This window comes from Dermochelys coriacea, chromosome 3 (assembly GCF_009764565.3).
Source record: "Dermochelys coriacea isolate rDerCor1 chromosome 3, rDerCor1.pri.v4, whole genome shotgun sequence".
Classification (NCBI taxonomy): Eukaryota; Metazoa; Chordata; order Testudines; family Dermochelyidae; genus Dermochelys; species Dermochelys coriacea.
Window position 1 is genome coordinate 134,406,088 of NC_050070.1, and position 22,957 is coordinate 134,429,044.

General features: G+C 41.1%; 1 protein-coding gene across 1 annotated transcript in view; it reads right to left on the reverse strand.

The window, feature by feature from the left end:
• PCNX2 (pecanex 2) overlaps positions 1–22,957 on the reverse strand; it is a 250,569-nt gene that overhangs the window by 43,647 nt on the left and 183,965 nt on the right. Inside the window, 2 exon segments of the mRNA XM_043511376.1 lie at positions 13,011–13,226; positions 15,885–15,943. Of these exon segments, the coding sequence (XP_043367311.1) occupies positions 13,011–13,226; positions 15,885–15,943 (275 nt within the window).

Consider the following 22,957-nt stretch of genomic DNA (forward strand, 5'->3'; position numbering starts at 1 on the left):
TACATTTTATAAAGAAAATAAGTTCTATTACTTCTCACACTACATTAATCATTTGCTGCGACACTTGCTAGTATGGATGAGACAGATTCATTTACAAGATATCCACACTGGATGATTGCCAAAAATCTCCTGTTAATATAAAAATGCGAGTCAGCTCAGTGAAGCAAGGTCAATCTTTGAGCCCAGGAGAAAACCAGTGTAAGAACTGGACCTCTCTCTTTTCCTGACACATCAGGATTTAAAAACTCACTTGCACTCTGCCAGAATTACCTGACCTAAATGAAAGTCAGGAAATTGAAACTCATGACTCTTATCTGACTCAATAGGATATACAAACTGACCCCATTTAATGACCATCTATCCAGCAAAAAGCATTTCACTGTTGCAAAAATAATGGATGAAATAAAAATATACTTTTGATTTTCAACTTGCAAACATGCTGAGTAGAGGGGAAAACCTTTTTAATTTTTGCAGGGAAATACATCAAATACATTAACACTATAATATATAGTACTTCTACAGGACTTTTCATTTCCAGACTAAATACTTAAACCTCACAACATCAAACTGTCACAGATCAGGGCAACTGCACCTGTACTCTCCTTCCTTGGTCCCTCAAGGTACCCACTCTAGGGTCCTGGTTTTCGGCCATCACCTCTCTTGGGCAGAGATCCATGTTTCTCTCTCCCTTCTGAAAGGGGTTTATCCAGTCCATAGAGTCCTGCCTACATGGTGATATCCCCAGCAAGCCACAGCACCCAAAATACTAGCATCTTTGCTTTGTTTTCTCTCCAAAAGTTATGAACAGCATAATTGTCCAGTTATAAGCAAGCACATTTATGCTTAAGATGACAGCATTAGAGAGAAAACATTAAAAACAATAGAAGAACCTACATGCATGCTAAAAACCTTACCAGAGATCACCAAGCGCTCCAGCCTTGGGCTCTGGTAGGTGTCAGTCCTTCAAAACCCATATCTGGGGTTTTCCCCATAGTTAAAAGTTCATAACTGTCTCAGATTCAGAACCAGAACAACCATGAATAGTTTGGTCTTTCCTTTATACAGCTTGGGCCTTTGATCTTGGCCTTATGTAACAGCTGATCAGCAGGCAATGGCCCCCTTCTCAGGCTTCGAAAGGCTGGGGGGGAGGGAGTTGCATAACTAGAGGTGGGGATTTTGCATTCACCTAGATATTCCCCAGGAAAATCACTTAACACTTTTTGTTCCAAAAGTCCATTTGTGTCTGGCACGTTGTTCAATGTAGTCCTTTGAACCCTCAAATCTCACATCTGCCCCCTTGAGAGGTCACATACAATCTCGGCCCACAATAATACATATACCATTAATTTAATACAATGAACCCGAAGATACTTAAACTTAATTCAATAAGGTCTTCCAATGTTATGGCAGGAAATTGCCACACCTGTCTCACCAAATGAGGGAGATTAATATTATTAAACCTACTGAAATGAGTGCGAAACTCTGCATAGTAAGATGCCATACAGTAACCAGACTCAGATAGCCATTAAGGATATTGTATGGACTGGAGCACTCCCTGGTGTGTGGCAAATGGAGCTTTGAGGTTCCTTTGTGTTGCAGAACAGCTGCAAGCAACACATCCAGGCTCACCTTTCTAGGCCATGTGGTCTTGGTACGCAGTCTTGGACTAGGGGTTTCTTAGGTTGGGAAGGAGTAGAGATGGTTTATGAAGCAGTGGGACTGGAGTGAGGTCCTGGTGAGAAAGGGAGGCCTAACACATCTGCTTATAGGGACAGGGCAGAGGTGCTTTACATGAGGTTTCTGCGGGAAGGGAGTTGTCTATGCGCCATTTGATACCACCCCAGCATATATTGTGTAAATAAAGAAATTACGCTAAGAAAATACCTAACTCCACATCACTGCTTTCCGCTACTCCACATGAGAAACTTGCCTGCAAGGCCCCAAAACTCTGCTACTGCTTAGCAAACGGACAACACTACTTTACAGGTGAGGAAACAGAGGTACAAATGGAAGCCAAAGAAAGGCAGGTTGTTTACAATTGTCAGAGTTACTGAGCAAACTGCACCACTGACCCCTCCTCGTCTTGTCAAGTGCATGCCCCTCTCAGGTCTCAAGTCCGAATTCATTACCTCTCACAGGATGGAATCACTCGATTCTCCCACTCTCAGTCTGGGCCCTGGGCTGCAGTCCCCTGGTAAAAAGAAAAGGAGTACTTGTGGCACCTTAGAGACTAACAAATTTATTTGAGCATAAGCTTTCGTGAGCTACAGCTTACTTCATCGGATGCATTCAGTGGAAACTACAGTGGGGAGATTTATATACATAGAGAACATGAAACAATGGGTGTTACCATACACACTGTAATGAGAGTGATCACTTAAGGTGAGCTATTACCAGCAGGAGAGCGGCCGGGGGGAAGGGGGACTTTTGTAGTGATAATCAAGGTGGGCCATTTGTAGCAGTTGACAAGAATGTCTGAGGAACAGTGGGGGGTGATAAACATGGGGAAATAGTTTTACTTTGTGTAATGAAAATGTCAAAGAAAACTTCAAAAACAAACTCCAAGGAGAGACTGCTGAATTGGAATTAATTTGCAAACTGGATACAATTAACTTTAGGCTTGAATAGAGATTGGGAGTGGATGGGTCATTACACAAAGTAAAACTATTTTCCCATGTTTATCCCCCCCCGCCTCTCCCCACCGTTCCTCAGACGTTCTTGTCAACTGCTGCAAATGGCCCACTTTATTATCACTACAAAAGGTCCCCCCCCTGGCTCTCTTGCTGGTAAGAGCTCACCTTAAGTGATCACTCTGGTTACAGTGTGTATGGTAACACCCATTGTTTCATGTTCTCTATGTATATAAATCTCCCCACTGTATTTTCTACTGAATGCATCCGATGAAGTGAGCTGTAGCTCATGAAAGCTTATGCTCAAATAAATTGGTTAGTCTCTAAGATGCCACAAGTACTCCTTTTCTTTTTGCGAATACAGACTAACACGACTGCTACTCAGTGCCCTGGTACTAACCCTTCTTACCTCAGCATGTCTGACAGGCTCAGACCCTGCTGTCCTGTTCCCTCCAGGAGCAATGACAGTGGTATCCAGTGAACAGACAGCCTCCTTAAAGCAAAGTGTTATTTATAGGCCTGTCAAATGATTTTTTTAAAAAATCACAACTAATTGCAAAATGAAAAGAAATAGTTGTAATTAATCAGTTTAAATCACACTGCTAAACAATAACAGAATACCAATTTAAATTTATTATAAATACTTTGGATGTTTTTCTACATTTTCAAATATATTGATCTCAGTTGCAACACAGAATACAAAGTGTACAGTGCTCAGTTTATATTATTATTTTTATTACAAATATTTGTACTGTAAACTAAATAAAAGAAATAGTATTTTTCAAATTACCTCATACAAGTACGGTAGTGCAATCTCTTTATTGTGAATGTGCAACTTACGAACATAGAATTATTTTTTTTTACATAACTGCACTCAAAATCAAAACAATGTAAAACTTTAGAGCTTACAAGTCAAAACATGAAGGAGGCATACGAATGTTTAGCATATCTGGCATGTAAATACCTTGCAAAGCCAGCTACAACAGTGCGAGGAGAATGCCTGTTCTTACTGTTAGGTGACACTGTCAATGAGAAGCGGGCAGCATTGTCTCTTGCAAATGTGAAGAAACTTGTTTGTCTTAGTGACTGGCTGAACAAGGAGTAGGACTAAGAGGACTTATATCAGGTGAATTGAAAAATACTATTTCTTTTGTTTATCTTTTTTACAGTGCAAATATTCGTAATAAAAAATAATAATATAAAGTGAGCACTGTACACTTTGTATTCTGTGTTGCAACTGAAATCAATATATTTGAAAATGTAGAAAAAAACCCAAAATATTTATAATATTTTTAAACTGATATTCTATTATTGTTTAGCAGCAACATTAAAACTGCGATTAATCATGACTATTTTTTTTAATCTTGTTCATTTGTTTTGCGTTAATCACATGGATTAACTGTGAGTAAATGACAGCCCTAATTATTTACTGGGGTTCCTAGGTGCTACAAGAATATAAATAGTAACAACATTTAGAACCAAAGCATTAAGAGGAAACAGATCTCAAAACACTAAATGAGTTGTCAAGGTTCCTTCCCCACTCTGAACTCTAGGGTACAGATGTGGGGACCTGCATGAAAGACCCCCTAAGCTTATTCTTAGCAGCTTAGGTTAAATGCTGCCACCACCAAAGTGTTACACAAAGAACAGGGAAGTGCCCACTTGGAAACGTCTTCCCTCCCCCCCCCCCAAATATCCCCCCAAGCACTACATCCCCTTTCCTGGGGAAGGCTTGATAAAAATCCTCACCAATTTGCATAGGTGAACACAGACCCAAACCCTTGGATCTTAAGAACAATGAAAAGCAATCAGGTTCTTAAAAGAAGAATTTTAATTAAAGAAAAAGTAAAAGAATCACCTCTGTAAAATCAGGACGGTAAATACCTTACAGGGTAATCAGATTCAAAACATAGAGAATCCCTCTAGGCAAAACCTTAAGTTACAAAAAGACACAAAAACAGGAATATACATTCCATTCAGCACAACTTATTTTATCAGCCATTTAAACAAAACAGAATCTAATGCTTACCCTAACTAGATTGCTTACTAACTCTTTACAGGAGTTCTGACCTGCATTCCTGCTCTGGTCCCTGCAAAAGCATCACACAGACAGAGATGTGTCCTCCCCCACCCTCCAGCTTTGAAAGTATCTCGTCTCCTCATTGGTCATTTTGGTCAGGTGCCAGCGAGGTTATCTTAGCTTCTTAATTCTTTAGAGGTGAAAGGGTTTTTCCTCTGGCCAGGAGGGATTTAAAGGTGTTTACTCTTCCCTTTATTTTTATGACACGAGTCTATAAATTGCCTGCCTTTCCCTGGAAGTCAGAGAAAGCCCAGTTGCTTTCCAACACTCCCAGAGGACCTGCCTCTTTCTTCCATATCAGTCTGTTCTCCTCAGGCATAGCTGACTCAGCTTCCCCTTCTCTTGCTGCAGAGAGTCCTTTCAACCATGTAGTGTTCCTTTGATCGCTAGGCTCCCAACCTCAGCAAAATAGCTGAGTAACTTGGGCTGGAGCCTAGAAGTCATCTTTACTGCTAATAGTTCAACCCATCCAGTAATGGTTCTAGTTCTATTCCATTCATTACCTACTATGATATCTGAGCACCTTTGAGGGCTGAGACATTAAGGGAGACTATGCTAGGCTGGGGAAGACACTTAAGGAAATTGAGGCTCAGGTGATCTTTAGCGGGATCCTTCCTGTTCCTAGAGAAGGGCAACAAAGGTGTGACAAGATTATGACTGTCAACAGATGGCTTAGGCAGTGGTGCTATAAGGAGGGCTTTGGGATGTATGGCCACTGGGAGGCATTCACGGAGAGAGGTCAGTTCTCTCGGGATGGACTTCATCTGAGTAGGGAAGGAAATAGACTTCTAGGATCGAGGCTGGCACAACTGATAAAGAGAGCTTTAAACTAGGAATTGGGGGGAGATGGATGGGAGATGTCCAGAAAATCTCCATGCCAGATTTTAGCATTGAGAGGGAAGAAGATGAAGTAAGAAAGGATACAGCCGTGGGTAGGAGAACGTATATAAGGAGCGAGGGCGGTGTGGATACTAGTCTAATAGGTTATACTGTAGAATGACTGTGCCTAATAGGGTACAAAATGTGAGCGAGTCCAAACAGCAAAAATTAAGATGTTTGTACACCAATGCGAGGAGTCTAGGTAACACAATGGAGAAACTAGAGCTACTGGTGCAGGAAGTGAAACCAGATATTATAGGGATAACAGAAACATGGTGGAATAGTAGTCATGACTGGACTACAGGTATTGAAGGGTATGTGCTCTTTAGGAAAGACAGAAACAAAGGTAAAGGTGGTGGAGTAGCAATGTATATCAATGATGAGGTAGAATGTAAAGAAATAAGAAGTGATGCAATGGATAAGACAGACTCCGTCTGGGCAAAAATTACATTGGGGAAGAAAACTAGTAAAGCCTCTCCTACGATAGTGCTTGGGGTGTGCTATAGACCTCCGGGATCTAATTTGGATATGGATAGAGCCCTTTTTAATGTCTTTAATAAAGTACATACTAAAGAAAACTGCATGATCATGGGAGACTTTAACTTCCCAGATATAGACTGGAGGACCAGTGCTAGTAATAATAATAGGGCTCAGATTTTCCTAGATGCGATAGCTGATGGATTCCTTCATCAAGTAGTTGCTGAACCGACTAGAGGGGATGCCATTTTAGATTTAATTTTGGTGAGTAGCGAGGACCTCATAGAAGAAATGGTTGTAGGGGACAATCTTGGCTCAAGTGATCATGAGCTAATTCAGTTCAAACTAAATGGAAGGATTAACAAAAATAAATCTGCAACTAGGGTTTTTGATTTCAAAAGGGCTGACTTTCAAAAATTAAGGAAATTAGTTAGGGAAGTGGATTGGACTGAAGAACTTATGGATCTAAAGGTAGAGGAGGCCTCGGATTACTTTAAATCAAAGCTGCAGAAGCTATCGGAAGCCTGTATCCCAAGAAAGGGGAAAAAATTCATAGGAAGGAGTTGTAGACCAAGCTGGATGAGCAAGCATCTTAGAGAGGTGATTAAGAAGAAGCAGAAAGCATACAGGGAGTGGAAGATGGGAGGGATCAGCAAGGAAAGCTACCTAATTGAGGTCAGAACATGTAGGGATAAAGTGAGAGAGGCTAAAAGTCGAGTAGAGTTGGACCCTGCAAAGGGAATTAAAACCAATAGTAAAAGGTTCTATAGCCATATAAATAAGAAGAAAACTAAGAAGGAAGAAGTGGGGCCGCTTAACACTGAGGATGGAGTGGAAGTTAAAGATAATCTAGGCATGGCCCAATATTTAAACAAATACTTTGCCTCAGTCTTTAATAAGGCTAAAGAGGATCTTGGGGATAATGGTAGCATGAGAAATGGGAAAGAGGATATAGAGGTAGATATTACCATATCAGAGGTAGAAGCAAAACTGAAACAGCTTAATGGGACTAAATCGGGGGGCCCAGATAATCTTCATCCAAGAATATTAAAGGAATTGGCACCTGAAATTGCAAGCCCATTAGCAAGAATTTTTAATGCATCTGTAAACTCAGGAATAGTACCGAATGATTGGAGAATTGCTAATATAGTTCCTATTTTTAAGAAAGGGAGAAAAAGTGATCCGGGTAACTACAGGCCAGTTAGTTTGACATCTGTAGTATGCAAGGTCCTGGAAAAAATTGTGCAGGAGAAATTAGTTAAGGACATTAAAGTCAATGGTAAATGGGACAAAATACAACATGGTTTTACAAAAGGTAGATCGTGCCAAACCAACCTAATCTCCTTTTTTGAAAAAGTAACAGATCTTTTAGATAAAGGAAATGCAATGGATCTAATTTACCTAGATTTCAGTAAGGCATTTGATACCGTGCCACATGGGGAATTATTAGTTAAATTGGAGAAGATGGGGATCAATATGAACATCAAAAGGTGGATAAGGAATTGGTTAAAGGGGAGACTGCAACGGGTCCTACTGAAAGGAGAACTGTCAGGTTGGAGGGAGGTTACCAGTGGAGTTCCTCAGGGATCGGTTTTGGGACCAATCTTATTTAATCTTTTTATTACTGACCTTGGCACAAAAAGTGGGAGTGTGCTAATAGAGTTTGCAGATGATACAAAGCTGGGAGGTATTGCCAATTCGGAGAAGGATCGGGATATTATACAGGAGGATCTGGATGACCTTGTAAACTGGAGTAATAGTAATAGGATGAAATTTAATAGTGAGAAGTGTAAGGTTATGCATTTAGGGATTAATAACAAGAATTTTAGTTATAAGTTGGGGACGCATCAATTAGAAGTAACGGAAGAGGAAAAGGACCTTGGAGTATTGGTTGATCATAGGACAATTATGAGCTGCCAATGTGATATGGCTGTGAAAAAAGCTAATGCGGTTTTGGGATGCATCAGGAGAGGCATCTCCAGTAGGGATAAGGAGGTTTTAGTACCGTTATACAAGGCACTGGTGAGACCTCACCTAGAATACTGTGTGCAGTTCTGGTCTCCCATGTTTAAAAAGGATGAATTCAAACTGGAGCAGGTACAGAGAAGGGCTACTAGGATGATCCGAGGAATGGAAAACTTGTCTTATGAAAGGAGACTTAAGGAGCTTGGCTTGTTTAGCCTAACTAAAAGAAAGTTGAGGGGAGATATGATTGCTCTCTATAAATATATCAGAGGGATAAATATAGGAGAGGGAGAGGAATTATTTAACCTCAGTACCAATGTGGACACAAGAACAAATGGGTATAAACTGGCCACGAGGAAGTTTAGACTTGAAATCAGATGAAGGTTTAACCATCAGAGGAGTGAAGTTTTGGAATAACCTTCCAAGGGAAGCAGTGGGGGCAAAAGATCTATCTGGTTTTAAGATTCTACTTGATAAGTTTATGGAGGAGATGGTATGATGGGATAATGGGATTTTGGTAAGTAATTGATCTTTAAATATTCAGGGTAAATAGGCCAAATCCCCTGAGATGGGATATTAGATGGATGGGATCTGAGTTACTATAGAAAATTCTTTCCTGGATATCTGGCTGGTGAATCTTGCCCATATGCTCAGGGTTTAGCTGATTGCCATATTTGGGGTCGGGAAGGAATTTTCCTCCAGGGCAGATTGGAGAGGCCCTGGAGGTTTTTCGCCTTCCTCTGTAGCATGGGGCATGGGTGACTTGAGGGAGGCTTCTCTGCTCCTTTAAGTCTTTGAACCATGATTTAAGGACTTCAATAGCTCAGACATGGGTGAGGTTTTTCATAGGAGTGGGTGGGTGAGATTCTGTGGCCTGCGCTGTGCAGGAGGTCAGACTAGATGATCAGAATGGTCCCTTCTGACCTTAGTATCTATGAATCTATGAATCTAATTTACAAAATTCTTCTGTGCACTGGGACCTGACTGCCTCAGGGCCTCCCTCTCTTTGCACAGAATACATAAAATTCTTTGATCAGAAACACTGTTGCGGATGGAGCCAAGATGAAACTCTTCAGTGCAGAGGAAATATCTATTAATATTAGAAAGGTGTGAAACCCCCAGAGAAATTATTTAGGATTGTATATGAAGGCCTAAATGTTAAGTCTCCCAGCTTTTGCTCTCTCTTAGGTAAATGATACATATCTAATTCTTTTAGTCTTTCCTCAAAGGTGATTTGCTCCTAGTGTGACCAGACAGCAAGTGTGAAAAATTGGGACAGGAGGGTGGGGGCGTGGGGAAAGGGTAATAGGCACCTATAAAAGACAAAGCTCCAAATATTGGGACTATTCCTATAAAATCAGGACAACTAGTCACCCTAATTGCTCCAGATACCTGAGCGTTATTTATTTATTCTGAACTCCCTTCAGTTTGTCAATATCTTTCTGGCAATTTAATGCAGAGAATGAAACATAGTATCATAAGTGCAATTGCACCAAATCCATAAAGATAGGGACTCTTACTTCCCTACAGCATGAAACTATTGTTTATTAAAAATGAAAAGAGAGTTACAGCCATTCTTTAAATAAAGAATGATGCTTGCTAATACTACAAAGCCTTCAGACAGAAAATTCACATAAATATTCCCTACAATCATAATGTGCTTGCTACTGCAATACAACTACATAAAGTACAAATGTACTGTAGAACAGAAAAATATCTGGCCTTATTACTTTAATGACATTACTGTGCCTGGAATACATCATTTAAACTGGCCACGTTCATGAACCATTTCTTTTTTCGGTGGGGAGATAAGCTAGAAAATACATAGAAAACCCCATGGGTGATTCCATTGCCACCGTAACAGCTGCCTTCCACAGATGTGCAGTTACATCTGTGCCTGCTCTGTGCCCACTTTTCCAATTCATCTTACAAAGTTCCAAGTGAATCATGAATATTACATTTGCATCATCAGTTACAAAAATCATAAAAGAAATTTAGTAGCTGATTATATTACTGAAAGACAAGGGGAGTCAGTTAGAAAATAATACCAACACCACTATCCATAAGTGATTTCCCCACATGCTTTGCTTTCCTAGACACTCTCCAAAAGACATTTTCTTGATGTACGGACTAAACAGAAAGATCCCCCCAATCCAGTTTGGCTGGAAATAATGACAGTGTATTTGCTCCTTCTTCTATCACCGATTTCTTCTCTGTTCTTGGCTTCAAATCAAATGAAAAACAGCACTTCATGACTGGCATTTTATTTTTATCTGGCACATTGCTCTTAGTATGAAGTAGAAGTCCAAGATATCAGGTATGGTTACTAATTGACCCACTTCTTTCAATTTGTTTGGCCTATATCTATACCGTGACCCGAGAAATTTTTTCAGTTAAATGCTGGACCAAATTCTCCTCTCAGATACAACGATGCAATCCCTTTAACTTCAATGGGTTTGTGTTATCATAAACCAGAAGTGAGTTTGAACCAGAGGCTCAAATGGCTGGAATGCAATTCATGTTTCAGCCTCCAATATACTTAACGGCATCCTTTCAGCAAACCTTTTTAAGAAAGCCTCCTATGGTTCAGAAACCTACAACTTTTCCCTCCAGAACACTCACTTTTTCATCTATACTATCAACACAGTTTTCCAGGTACAGCAGTAAGAAATGTTCACAACAAAATCTGGAACCACTCAATACACATCTTGTTTTAGATGTTGTTAGGAAATGTGAGATTTATGGTTGCCCATACAACCTTAGTTTTGCTTCCTTGTGTACTGAATGATCATGTAATTAAAGATAATTATACATGCATACAAAGTAGCACAATTAAGGTTGTACATGCAACCGTAAGTCTGGCATTTCTTAATTTCTGACTGTTTGACTTTGCAAACTAAATAATGTTATTTTAAATGTTTTTTTGTGCCTTCCTAGATTTTTTTTTAAGGAAAAATGTGAAAAAAATCTTATGTACAACTGTAACACCACAACCCACCATGCATCATCAGCAGGGTGGGAACCCTGAACAAAACTAACTACATTAGCTAGCAGCAGGAGATGGCTGTTGGTGCTGTGTTTGTGGGGAGCCTGGCCTGACTCCTTGCCCTGGGAGCTGAACGTGTGTGGGGCTCCTACCCCATTTGATGCCTCCAGAAGGGAGGGATGGGCTGCTGGGGTCACTCATTGGGTTCAAGAGATAGAGGAAATCTGTCTAGACTATCTCTCTCTCTCCCCTCCTCCTCCACCCCACCATGCAGTTTGGGGGATCTCCTTCCCTTCATAGTATCCTCAGAGGTAGGGAATTAGCCACTTACTCAGTCAGGAGGAGGGAGATGTCAGAATGGGAGGGACTTCTGTCCTTCCTTCCCCCCACAGCTATTGCTACAGCTTCTTTGGCATCCCAGAGGCTTTCCCAGTGCAGAATCTGCTGCTGCTTTGGTAGTGACATAGGAACAACTCTTTTCAATGTTCATGTTCAGTTATTATTTTAGCAGGCTGCCAAAATTTTCTTGTAGAACACAAGTGAAAGAAAGGGAATTGTGATTTTTAAAAGTTTACAACTCAGATAAACTTGAATAGAATTTCATGGGACAAGTGAAAGGCCCCAGCGCTTGGTCCCCACTGAATTTCAAAGGCTTGCTGTAAACCATGGCAGTGTTAGTGCATCTCAAGAAAAGATCACAATAATCTTTTATAAAGGAAAGTTTTAGGCAACCTAAATGTAGGGATTACTACCAGCTTCCCCTATAAAATGTGTGATTTCACACACACAGTTATGAGATGATCGTTTCTTCCAGATTCAAATTCAAAATGTTACTTGAAGGAATAAACCAGCTTGGATCAAAACTAAGACAACATTTTCATGAACTCTTTGATGTGAAACCACTGTGTTTCACACAGTTCTACTTCTAGCTAAGTATGCTCTCCTGAGAAACTCCTGATCTTTTCTTCCCCCAAAGACAGGGTTGGGGGCACTTTGTCACATTTGTTTTCTGTTATTTGTTATTTACTGAGCTATCTAGGGAAAGAGCAGATGGAAACAGACCCAGTGGTAGTTAATGGCAAGATGGCTGCTGTACAGGAGTGTACAATTTTTTTTTAAGTGGGAATTTTTCTTTTTAGGCAGTTAAAGCTCCACAATGAGATATTTTCACCCCAAGGGAAGATCAAGTTAGCAGTTTTTAAGTAAATATAATGGAGATGCTTCTGTCCATGTTCAAATATGCTCCCACCCCAAAAGAGGGTGTCTAGAAAGCTAATTGACTTCATAAAAGTTAATGATTTGACACTTAGATTTTTCAGTGTTGGAAATCAGCGCTACGTAACACTTTTTGCTAAAGGCAGAACTGACATGGGCCAGGCTGCCCACAAATACAAGTAGTTTCATTGTTACACCACTAAGTTAAAGCATTTCCTGTTGTGGCTTATTGTTTATGAATAAAGAATGAGAAAAGGGGGTACGGTCTGCTGGGCTGGGCATGGACGTAAGAGTCAGCAATCCCTGAACAAATCAAAAGCATGCCATTAATTTGATGGAGATGACATCTGTGTTGCCAACTCTCAGGATCTGATTGCAAGTCTTGTGATATTTGGTGTTTTTCTTCAAGCCTCAGCACATAGAGTCAGGTGATGTCATGAGAATCTCAGCTTTCAGTTTAAATAAACTTTCTAATCCTCCTGATTGTGGGGAAAAAATCCTGAAAAGATGATCCAAGTGCACCCAACAGGCTCAGAAACTAGAAGAAAATTAAAAAATCCTCAGTACTTATTGTGTTTTTAAAATCTCAAGATTTTGAGGGCCTGACTCCTGATTTTTGAATGCTTGGGGTTGGCAGTACTCCCTATAAATACCTAGAGAAATAAGTTCAACAGTATGCTATGCTGCAAACTAGCTGGGGAGTTTCAGTATGTGAAGGAAGTCTGACAATTAATTTGTTGTATTTCTCTTTCCCTCCTTCAGGTATGCAGATCCTTACCTCGAAATTCTAGCCCTCTGAGCTGGAAAGTGACGAGGCCATTTCCAATTTCGATCAAGTGAACAAAGGCATTTAAATAATCTGATGCCAGAATAAAACAGTCTCCTGAGCTGTAGTTTCCCCAGCGGCCAAGAATCAAATCTCCACAAAGAGACTCCTGCAAAGATCTTGTCAGATGCTCATAAAAAATGGAGTTGAGATTATTGTCGTCATTTCCTAAAATCAGAGCAACAAAGATTTTAAAAAGGTAAAATGTATTAGAAACCGTGCCTTTGTGAGAGGAGTCCTATGTTCTTATTGCTTCCTGTACTAGAACCTGTTCCTGTGAGGTGATGAGAATGTCTCCTTGGAGATATACTGCACCTTCTGCTCCTATTTGGTTCTCATCACCTCACAGAATCAGACCCCTCGTCTTTAGCTGATAAGAACAATACTGTAAAACAGAACAATGTACCAATGACAACAAGCAGTTCATCTCTGAACCACCTCGTATATTTCATGCTTTATGACAGCAGGCATTTTCTGGAAGCTCCTGACTAACTGAGTTGAAGGCCCTCTGCTATATTAAGATAGGTTCACTTCTCTATGTTGTCATTAACTGTAGGGAAAACCTTGGTGAGTTTAACACAGCCATCCAGGAGATTTAGTCACCCAACTTTCATACATTTCAATTGGAGTTGTGTGGCTAAAGGCCCTAATTAGTTTTGAAAGTCTCCATCACTACAATGTATGACGGGTGATTAAGAATTTGTTACCATTATCAAACTTATGTGAAAACCACTTTTATATAACAAATTTAACACATAGAAAAAAAGATCCCGGTTGAACCAAATCAGCTGTCCTGATGTGTAGTTCTTAGATCAACTCGTCTTCAGAAGGTTGGGTGAAGTAGCACCAAATCACAGTCTAAAAAATTCATGGGGAATGTGTGCTGGGGCATTTAAAATGTGATTATAATCAGCACTTAATTATACTTAGTGAAATTAAATAAAATCTTCACACATACCAAGACAGTGTCACAGAGTCTAATAAATTAATAATAAATAAATAAATAATAAATAAAGTGTCAGTGTGCTTGAATTCTCTTACATAATAAGTATGCTTGGTTTGGCCAGTGTATTCATTTTCTACTTTATATCAGTGGTACAATTAAAGGCTATTCAAGGTGTCTCTCTCTCTCAGACACACACAGAGTATATATGTATATGGAAAACACTCAGCTATAGTCCCCTTGAAATATTTTGATGAGGATCTAAACGAGTCAGAAAATGGAGCTTTAAACCATATTAGAGCAAATGCATGTTTTGCCTAAGCTATCTGTTTAAAACCACAATTAAATAATTTGTTATTGTATATCATAATGCTGAAGACTTGCTATCAATTGGTAGGATAGACTTGGGAAATATCTTTATTCCATGCCTTGTCATGATAAATAGTGAATGTGGATCATTAAGCTGTCCCACAGTTTCAAAGAGCTAACATCTCCCCCACTATCTAAAGACACATTTGTTCTCTCTAATTTCTACTTCAAAAAATATTGAAAATGCTGTGGTAATAGAATTGACTGTATGAGAGGAAAAAATTAAAATGTATCTTCAAAACTGTTCTTAACATCCTTTGGAAGTTACAAAGCTCAGTAATATTTGACACATGGGTAAAACTGATTTTTTTTGACGACAGGACAAAAACATATTTACAGTATAGTATATTATAAGGGGAAGTCCACAGGTGAAATCCTGGTCCCACGGAGTGGAAATTTTGCCATTGATGTCAAAGGGACCAGGATTTCACCTGATATATTTACATCAGATTCTTCTCTGAGGTCTTGATGCTGCAGGACGCTGAGCAAGTTCTCTGAGTTGCTGCATGCCCTCCATTCCCATTGACTTCAATGAGAGATGAAGGCACTTCCTACTTTCCAGGAACTGCTCAACATCAAGCAGGATTATGTTCTGTATTTGGGCTTGGAAGGATTAGATTTTCATCAGTAAATGTCGATTTCACAGTACACACACAAGCCACTACAAAAATATTTCTATCGATCATCATCAAAATGTACAGATAGGCAAAGTAAGAAAGATGCTGCTTGAGAATTTATTAAAGTTTGATTAAAGGATATTTACTTTGTTTATTTTGACATATGATGTGGACAATTTGTGTTTTAATGGTTATAAAGCTTTAACTTTTTGAATCTCAACATCTACTGTCATTAAATGGTTACTGTCTGACTCCCCCACCCCAATTAATTTCATACAACTGTGAAAATTTAAATAGATTAAAAAAAGAAAAAATTATTAAAATAAATATCTACATTATCCATGAAAATTATAAAAAATGTATAAATAAAATTTGAATTCTGACAAGCCTATCTATATTAACATTTATCAGGACTGGCCTTACAGGCTGCTAAGCAAGGTCCCTGTCTCTGCGTCACTTCATTTTTCTGCTCCTATCCTCCCCTCTCCTCCTGCAAAATTTCTACTTGATCTGATAAAGTAGTTTTCAAATAGAATTAGAGAAGATCATAGGTCTACATTGCTTAGTTGTAGGGGACCATCTTACACTGTCTATTCCAGAACCCTGTTTGAACAAAGACTGACCTTGGATTTGATTTACTATGTCTGCTATTTATTATACATAAACTGAAACTGATTTATAACTCAGCAGCTACCTAATCAACTCTAAATAACATACCAAATCACAAGACTTAATCAGGAACTTTCATAGTTTTTAATTGCTATTATATTTTAAATTATCTGTTTCATTCACCCAGTGCTTAAACACTTTGCATCTATTTTACATTTACAGGCAAGCTACAATACAATAAATCAATCACATTTTCTAAATTATGTAAGAAGAAATCCCATGCCATACCTGGGTCCTTTTCAATCTGAATCGCCAGTCTTGTATTGGAATGATCCACTCTTTTTGTGCTGAAAATAGAGAGACACATTCCATAGCTAATTCTCTTTTGAAACAGGAATTCATTTCTCCCCCACCCCCGAACGTTTCTTCCCACACTTCCTATTTGTACAATCACATAGCTCATATTCCTAATCTGTTAATTGGTTTACTGTCAATATTAACATACTATCACTATGACATATTTCTTTTTCTAACATGAATCACGCAAGCAATTTATGAGCATCTACAATCAAAAGGTATGTTTCTGCCATCCTTCGTCACCTTACTCCAATGGGACCATTCGTGTAGTAAGGTACTAGTAAGGGTAGCAGAATCAGGTTGAAAGTCAGCATTTGTCATAACAAACAATATTTATCTAAATACTTACATGGCCTCCATTGCCATAATAGCCAAGTGCCTCCCAGGTATTTTACACATATAACAATTTCTCTCTCTCTTCCTCCCCAGCCCTTAGGAAAAACAGCTGGATTAAATTCTAGGGGTTTTTGAACTTTTCGCATTTCTATTGAGGGAAAGGCAAGTCAAATAAATGAGTTCTGTAGTTAGTTCTAAAAGTGCGAGGCCCATGGTCATTCTTACCTCTCAAGGAAATGAGTTCCATAGTCTAGATTCCACTTTTGAGACTTCTGCCTCCCACATTAATAGGCCTCTCATTGTTGGCCAGCATTGTAATCATTTCAGTGTAGCACTGCTATCATGGAAGGCAGTGCTCATGGAGAGAGAGGGGATGGCTTAGGGATCTCAGGCCTTTGTTCGCAGATATAATGGGGTGCACTAATAAAGCCTGGAGGTCATTAATGCAATGATCACTGTGTCCAGATCAGAGTCTGACAGGATCGGATGTAATTGGCCAGACTGGAAGTGGGTGTTTTTTGACACCATGACTATTTGGGTATTCAGTACCATAAGGAGTCAGAGCGACCTTAAAGGCTGCAGAGTGCAAGCAGAAGCTCTTGCTAGTCTGGGTATTACAGAGGATGTATCTTCTGAAACATATTTTCCTGCCACGTACATAGCACTTTTAATCTTCAAGGTACTTTATAAACATTACATGTAACATTTTCTAAAGCATCTAAGTCACTTGGACACCTAGACCCTTTTATTTGAAAACTTTATCCTACATGAGAAATCCTCACAACAACTCTGTGAGGCAGGTCTGTAAGGATAATTGCCCCCATCTGTGAAATGGGGATAAAATAAAAAGGTGAAGTGACTTGCTCAAGGCTACAGACGGAGACAGCATCTGGTTACATGTCAGGGCAGAGATTATCATCCCCTCTCCAGCCCCTTTACCCTTTCCACTGGGTAAAACGGCCAGAGCAGCATAAATGGGTTCTGAAAGCACTATAGTCAGCCATGGGAGAATTCCTCGGACCCAGGAACTAAGGAAGACAACCACAGTCTCCTCCAAGGACCCTCTAGCAAGCCCTAGGGGACGGGAGAGGAGAGTGTTAGGGTGGGGCTGCAGAACACAGCAATATAGAGATTTTGAGCAACTCTGCAGCCCATAGGGTAGCTTGGAGAGACTGACATAATTTAGACAACCCCCACCATCCCAAGAGCTATCTAAATTATGTTGGAGGAGTCTCCAGTCCCCAAAACAGCAGGCAGGCACAAAGGTGTCTTAAAGCCACGTTAGCCCACTCCCTCTGGGCGGCAAGTTCTGGGCTAAGCCACAAAGCACAGCACTTCTGCCTTGGAGTTTCTCTCTCCCAGTTCTCTTCCCAGCCCATGCCCTGCTCTTCCTCTCTTGCACCACCACCATGAAGACATACTGGTAGTTCTACAGGTGTAGCACCATGACTCCCAATTATTAAAAGGCCAAAATAAAGTACTTCCATTTTGCAACAGAAAAGCTTCAAAAACAGACTCCAATGAGAAACTGCTGAGCTTGAATTAATATGCAAACAAGATACCATTAACTTGGGTTTGAACAGAGACTGGGAGTGGTTGGGTCATTACACATATTGAATCTATTTCCCTAAGGTAAGTATCCTCACACCGTCTTGTCAACTGTCTAAATGGGCCATCTTGATTATCACCACAAAAGTTTTTTTCTCCTGCTGATAATAGCTCATCTTATCTAATTAGTCTCTCACAGTTTGTACAGCAACTTCCAACTTATCTGTATGTAGATATATATCTTCTTACTATGTGTTCCATTTTATGCATCCGATGAAGTGGGCTGTAGCCCACGAAACCTTATGCTCTAATAAATTTGTTAGTCTAAGGTGCCACAAGTCCTCCTGTTCTATTTCTATTTGGGCTTCTTCTCACCTATATAAATAGAAAATATCTTCATAAACTTTTCAAAGTACAGTTTTTAGATTTATAATGGCAGCACATATGAAATGTAACTTAATTTGGTGACTGAAGCCATTTGAAGAATATTCTGACTCCAAGATATAATACTGTATCTATTTCTCCCCCCCCACACACCCTTTTTTAAAATTTTTGGTGCTCAGTATTTTTTTTTTTAATCACACTCCACACTCCAATTATCTCCAACCTGGTTTAAAAGCCTTGATTTAACCTAACTCCAACACAACTTCCATCTTCATGTGACTATTGTGAATTTCATTTCCAAAACAGCAATGGGCAGAAGGCAACATTTCTGAAAGGGGTAAAACTTTAGGTTTTTCTGGGATTATTATCTATCTAATATTTATCTAAGATATTGCTTAACTCATAAATGTGTCAGACATTGGCTTGGATTTTGGATCCCAGATCATGTTCTCCTTTAGCGGAGGAGAGGGGGCTAATGCCTGCTTCATCATATGCTCATGATGTGGGGTTTGTCAATTGGCAGAGCAGGCAGAGGGCATGTTCCTGGTAACCCGCAGATGTCCCAAGGTCCATGAGGAACTGCTGTCAGTCTCAGAGCCCATGTCCTCCTGTTTGCTCCTTAAGTCCTTCCTTTGTTCCTATCCCCTTGGCAGTATGTCTCTTCTCTCTGCTTACACCACACACATCCCAGTCAGGATATCTGAAGTTTCAGAACCAGAGTTGGTATAAGTCAATGCTGATATTTTCTGTATCAACTTGCTGCATAAAATCCCAATAACTTTCCTAATGACAACAAGAAAATTGCTGGCCATTTCCTCCATCCTCCAGCCCTGTTTCCACCACAAAACTCAACAGAAAATCAGCCATCAAAAATTTGAACAGGAGCTTTGTCAGGATGTGTGCAAGAGGGTTCCTATTGCTCTGCCTCAACTCCCCACCTGCTACTGACTTTTTCCTCAAAAGATGTAGGTTTTCTACGCTGCTCTACAGCAAATATTGTAGGATAAAATATGGGCCGTAATTAGTATTAGAATATTATCTGAATACATTAACAATTCATCTGATGTATTATTTATCTCTGTGCCTTCTATTTCCAGCTGGCTTGTTGCATAGTAACTACAGTCTTCAACCCTAATGAAATAGAGAACAGTTATAAGCAGAGGTGGCTTTCTAAGGCAATGCCAAATATGAAGAGTTATTTTAAATGCAATACGGTTGCTAGAGTTCTTCTGTTCTAGGATATAGGCCCCTGTACCTGTGATGCCTGCCCTAGTGAATTAAAGGGAGAGCAAGAGGATCCAGTTATGGAATTTGAACAATTTGCCATTCTAGCTGGACAACAGAGTTATTTTCAGAGTGGGTATCTTTTAAATTTTAAACAGAAGATCATCACATTCCTTGATGACTTTTAACCTTTTGAAGTCAACAGGGCAGCATCAGATGCAAATCATTGCTATATTTGCCCCAAGTATTTACAAATCTGGGGTCATCTTTGCATGTAAGGATTTTTAGGCATCTGATCCACAAAGTAAAGCAGAACATCTGCCATAATAAGAAAAGGAGTACTTGTGGCACCTTAGAGACTAACAAATTTATTTGAGCATAAGCATAGGCATCCGATGAAGTGAGCTGTAGCTCACAAAAGCTTATGCTCAAATAAATTTGTTAGTCTCTAAGGTGCCACAAGTACTCCTTTTCTTTTTGCAGATACAGACTAACACGGCTGCTACTCAGAAATCTGCCATAATGAGACACTTATCTGATAAGAACTAGCCATAAAAAAATCCAACATTACTCAGAAAATTATAATTTATATGAGTAGGAATCACTTGACTCAGGATGCTGCTCTGGCCAACCAGAAGTTTCCATTTCTGAGGACTGAGAGATTATGACACTTCTCAGGATTACCCAGGGCTGCCCTTAGCATGAGGAAGCCTGGTCTGAGCCTGCCAGGGGTCAAGTCCCCAACTTCGCCAGCCATGGGTAAAACAAGCATTCCCCTCTATGCTTACACAGGCCTGATTGCTTCTCTACCAGTTAGTGATTGGCACACTCCAGTCCCAAGCCCTCCAGCCATCCTGCCTGGAGTCACCAGCTCTAGACATGTGCAGAATTCACAGATCCACTGCTTCTACAGGAGCAGTAGACCCCAGTATACCAGTTATACCTCAGATCACTGCTCCATTTAACACACAGCACTTAGATATGTTTACAGACTAGGGTTGCCAACTTTCTACTCACACAAAACAGAATACCCTTGCCCTGCCCCTCCCTCAAGGCCCCACCCATGCCCCGCCCCTTCTATGAGGCCCCACCCCTCTCACTCCATCCCCCCTCCCTCTGTCATTTCCTTTCCCCACCCTCACTCACTCACTTTCACCAGGCTGGCTCAGGGGGTTGGGGTGTAGGATGGGGTGAGGGCTCCGGCTGGGGGTATGGGCTCTGGGGTGGGCCAGAAATGAGGACTAACCATACAGTAGTTTTGTTCTATAAAACATGTTATTTAATTAGGGTGACCAGATAGCAACTGTGAAAAAAACAGGACGGGGGTGGGAGGTAATAGGTGCCTATATAAGAAAAAGTCCCACAAAATCGGACTGTCCCTATAAAAACGGGACATCTGGTCACCCTATATTTAATTGATAGCATTGTCTATACATGTTGTGAATGTAGTGGATAGTAGAGCTGCTATGTAATGATCTAAGAATACTGATCAATAACAATTTTATGAACGCTGCATGTAACTGGGTCAGTGAGTTACTGCATAGATATATTGGGTGATTAGACATTCCTGTATGGATGTATTGATTTAGCTTGCTAGGGGGCTGTTGGAAAAACAACCTGGAATGCACCCCCATTCTTGGCTACAGATAAGCAACCCTGCAACAAGCACTTGCGCAGCGGCAATACAAAGAGTGGCCTAGTTGCAGGCTCCATCTGATAGTCACACATACGTTTTGCCAAGACTGTAAGCCTAGAGATCAAAGGGACACTAAAAGTTTCAAAGGACACTCTGGTGAGAAATGAGGGGGAGTTGTGAGTAAGCTCTTCCTGGTAAGGGAGACTGACACAGCAGATAGAGACAGATCCTGGGAAGTGTCTGAAGCTAGGGTTGCCAATTTTCTACTTGCACAAAACTGAACAGCCTTGCCCTGCCCCTCTCCTGAGGCCCCACCCTTCTCTGAGGCCACATCCCTGCTCACTCCACACACACCCCCCCCCCCACGCTCTGTTGCTTGCTCTCCCAACCTCATTCACTCACTCATTTTCACCAAGCTGGCTCAGGGGGCTGGACTGGGCTGGGCTGTGGGAGGGAGTGAGAGCTCCAGAGTGGGACTAGAAATTAGGACTTCGGAGTGCAGGAGGGGACTCCAGGCTGAGGCAGTGGATTGGGATATGAGAGGGGGTGAGGGCTCTGGGGTGGGGCCAGGGATCAGGGGTTTGGGGTGCAGGAGAGGGCTCCAGGCTGGGGGGTGGAGCCAAGGGATTTGGAGTATGGGAGGGGGCTCCAGGCTGAGGCAGGAGATTGGGGTGTGGAAGGATGTACAGGCTCTGGGCTGGGGGTGTGGGTTCCTGAATGGGGCCAGAAATGAGGGGTTCAGGATGCAGGAGGTAGCTCCGGGCTGGGGTAGGGGGATGTGAGGGCTCTGGGTGGGAGTGCAGATCCTGGGGTGAGGCTGGGGAGGAAGGGTTTGGGGTATAGGAGGGTGCTGCAGCCTAGGACCGAGGGGTTCGGAAGGTGGGAGGGGGATCAGGGCTGGGGGTTGGTGCCTGGGATGGGGTCAGGGCTGCAGGCTCTGGCTGGTGCTTACTTCAAGCAGCTCCTGGAAGCAACGGCATGTCGCCTCTCCAGCTCCTACACGGAGGCACAGCCAGGAGCCTCTGCGCACTGCCCCGTCTGACGGTTCCTGGCCAATGGGTGCAAGGTGGTGTTTGGGGCATAGGCAGCGTGCAGAGCCCCCTGGCTGCCCCTACATGTAGGAGCCAGAGAGGGGACATGCTGGCTGCTTCCCAGGAGCTGCGCAGCAAGGAGGCTAGCAGGGAGCCTGCCAGCCCCGCTGCATAGCACCACCAACAAGAGAGTCAACAGCCCAGTCAGCTGTGCTGACCAAAGCCGCCAGGATCACTTTTCAACCGGGTGTTCTGGTCAAAAACCGGACACCTGATCACCCTAGTATAGGCACAACAAGCAAAGGTTTACTTAACAAATTATAGGGATTCATGTGATAGCAACTAGAGGTATTGGAAACAAATGCTTACATCTAAAATAAAATTATAACACATATTCTAGAGCCCAGACTTAATTAACATGATACTCTCACATCTAATAAATTATTGTTCACCCGTGCTTCTTCCAGGGAGGCAGGTTGTAAACCCTTTTTCATGAGACAAGACACTTTGCTGTCAGTTTGCCTCCTAGGTGAAGGATAAAATCTTGTCCCGTCTTCATTTTTTATGCAATTATAGATTATTGTCTCTTAACCCATGACGTCCCCTCTTCAGAGACTTATCTTGGGGTTCATTTGTCTTTGCAAATTCTCAGGCCTACACCTGGCCCAGACAGGAACATAATCTGTCTCCCTGTATGTTCATTGTTCTGCATGCTTATTCAGTCACCCCTGAGTCTCACTGTTATTCCAGTAACAAGCTTTACTTCAACAATTTTGGAAACTCATTATTTTACATTTCTCTTAAACTACTTCCAGTACTAACATCTTGCAACAATTATGACAACC